Source organism: Cystoisospora suis (genome assembly GCF_002600585.1).
Source record: "Cystoisospora suis strain Wien I chromosome Unknown contig_2913, whole genome shotgun sequence".
In the NCBI taxonomy this organism is placed as follows: domain Eukaryota; phylum Apicomplexa; class Conoidasida; order Eucoccidiorida; family Sarcocystidae; genus Cystoisospora; species Cystoisospora suis.
The window spans coordinates 1,534-3,764 of NW_027155709.1; the positions used below are offsets into that span (position 1 = coordinate 1,534).

General features: G+C 40.6%; 1 protein-coding gene across 1 annotated transcript; it reads right to left on the minus strand.

Annotated features, from left to right (window-relative positions):
• Window positions 1-1,333: 1,333 nt before the first annotated feature.
• CSUI_005888 (uncharacterized protein) lies at window positions 1,334-2,092 on the minus strand. The gene has a single exon (XM_068066055.1). The coding sequence runs from the start codon at window positions 1,781-1,783 to the stop codon at window positions 1,568-1,570; it is 216 nt and encodes a 71-aa protein (XP_067921969.1). The 5' UTR covers window positions 1,784-2,092; the 3' UTR covers window positions 1,334-1,567.
• Window positions 2,093-2,231: the final 139 nt, after the last annotated feature.

Sequence of the window (2,231 nt, forward strand, 5' to 3'; positions counted from 1 at the left end):
TAGCGACAGTAGGTTGCTACTCATAGTCTTCACACTCTTTCTTTCTCCTAGTAGTACTAGTCGTAGTCGTCGTAGTAGTAGAGACTACAATAATAGTACTAATAATAGAAGTAGAAATAGTAGAAGTGATGCATGCATGCTGTTGCTCTTCTTCTTCTGATCATAGCTATAGTCGACACAGTAGTAGTCGAAGTAATTAATGTACTACTAGTAGTAGTAGTGCTTCTTCTTCTATGGCTCTACCGCTGCCTCTTGCTCCTCCTCTTTCTCGTATCTCCTCCTTTAACCAAGACAAACTCTTCTACGAACTTTCCCTACTTGAACTATTACTACTACTAGGACTACTACTGTATGTTCTCTTCCTTTTTCATGTTTAGCTCTTCTCCTCCCTCCCTTCTTACCGTGACGTAACTCCCTCGCTGGCTGTGGGAGTTCAATCCAAACGAGAGAAAGGCGGGAAAAATAAGAAGGCGAGGAGGAAGAGGAGTGGTCTCTGTCTGTCTCTGTATTTGAAGAGAGTCATGAGTAAGAGGATAATGGACTAGACATACATCAAAGATATACGTTGTATCCATAGCAAGATGTGTGTGGGTGCATATGTTTATTCTCTCTTTCTCTCTATGTAAATATGTATGCATGTGCTTAAGGCATGAAGGACAAAAGTATGTCTCGATGTGTGAGGCCTTTGTCTTCTACATACGTGTCTACAGATGTCTACTCTTCTCCGATACTCCTAGGAGAATTCGCTACTCCTGCTACTACTACTACTATGCCTATCAGTAGGAAACGCATGGTCTTTTCTTGTCTTTCTCCTTCTTCTTGTTAATTAACTCGAGAGAATCGAGAAAGCAAGCATTTGCTATCTTTCCTCCCAATGGTTCATGACACACTCTCTTCATCATCTTCTTCTTCTTCTGTAGCTCCACATACATCTCCTATAGAGCACGACTTCATTTCTCATACACATACATACATATCCTTCCAGTCATTCATTTATTTAGTTAGTGACGATTCCTTTGAGACTTTCCTTCTTCTTCTCCTCCTCGTGTTTCGCATGGCTTCTGACTAATGATCTCCCTCCTCTCTATTGCCGAGTTAAAAAGTAAAGAACTCCAACTTTCTCAATCTTTCTTTCTCTTTTCACGGGATGTTACACCCCCCACTCGCTTCGTCACTTTATCTCTCTAGATGAAGAAGAAAAGAAAAGAAAGAAAGAGTGAGAGAGAAAGAAAGAAAGAAAGAGAAGAGAGGAGGGAGAGTATGAGAGAGGAGAGAAACCTTAAGTTTAGGGTTTTGCTTGAAAGTCTTGGCTTGTGAAGGGAAAGGTTTCCTCAGAGAAACAACTACCTGCTCTCCGATGATCAAGTCGACACACCTCTCTCTCTCTCTTTTCAAACCTTTCATAAAGCAAAACAAAGAAAGAAAGAAAGACGGATAGAAACACTCTTCTCTTCAGCACTCCTTCATTTACCTCTATTCTCTAACAAAAATCTCGAAGCAAAAGAAGCAGAAGAAGAAGAAGACTGCATGTCCTCTTACGAAAAAGAAGGAAGGAAAGAAAGGTGATTTACTTCTCATTACTCTCGTTAGTATTAGTGATGAAAGGAGGAAAGAGAATTGATCGGCCACAAGAAGACAAAAGAAGATTCTGTTCCTCTCTCTCTTCTTCTCTTATTGACAGTCTCTCTCTCTCTCTCGAACCCCCCCTTCCACGAACATGCAAGTATACATGTATATATATATATATATAGGTGTATGTACAGCTCTGTCTATGCTTATTCATATGTAGGTACGAAATGAAGAGAAGGACTCCTTCTCTCCTTCCTGGTTCATCTGTATGTACACTTGATCTTCTTCTTCTTTTCTTTCAGAAGAGTTTAAAAAGATAGCGAGAAATTTTGAGGCCATTGTGTGGATCTTTTAGTTCAGGAGACGTGCTTCATCGCAAGACAGCAGAAGAAGAAGAGAAACACGAAGCTGACGATTCGACCTCTCCTTCCGAATATAAGCCGTCGTCCTCCTCTTCTTCTTCTTCCTCTTCTTCTTCTATAGTAGGGCTGACACCGAGCTCTTGCAAGAGATGAAGTTCAATCTACAGCGACACATAAGAAAAGAAAAACAAGAAGAAGCATGCAAAGAAGAAGAAAATAAGAAAGAAAGAGTGAGAAAGAACGAAAGAGTGAGAAAGAAAGAGTGAGAGGCGAGTGGAGGAGCCTCAGTAGTAGTAGTAG

Excerpts from the sequence above, each read along its gene's own strand:
- CSUI_005888 (XM_068066055.1), bottom strand. The coding sequence starts at position 1,783 with ATGAATAAGCATAGACAGAGCTGTACATACACCTATATATATATATAT.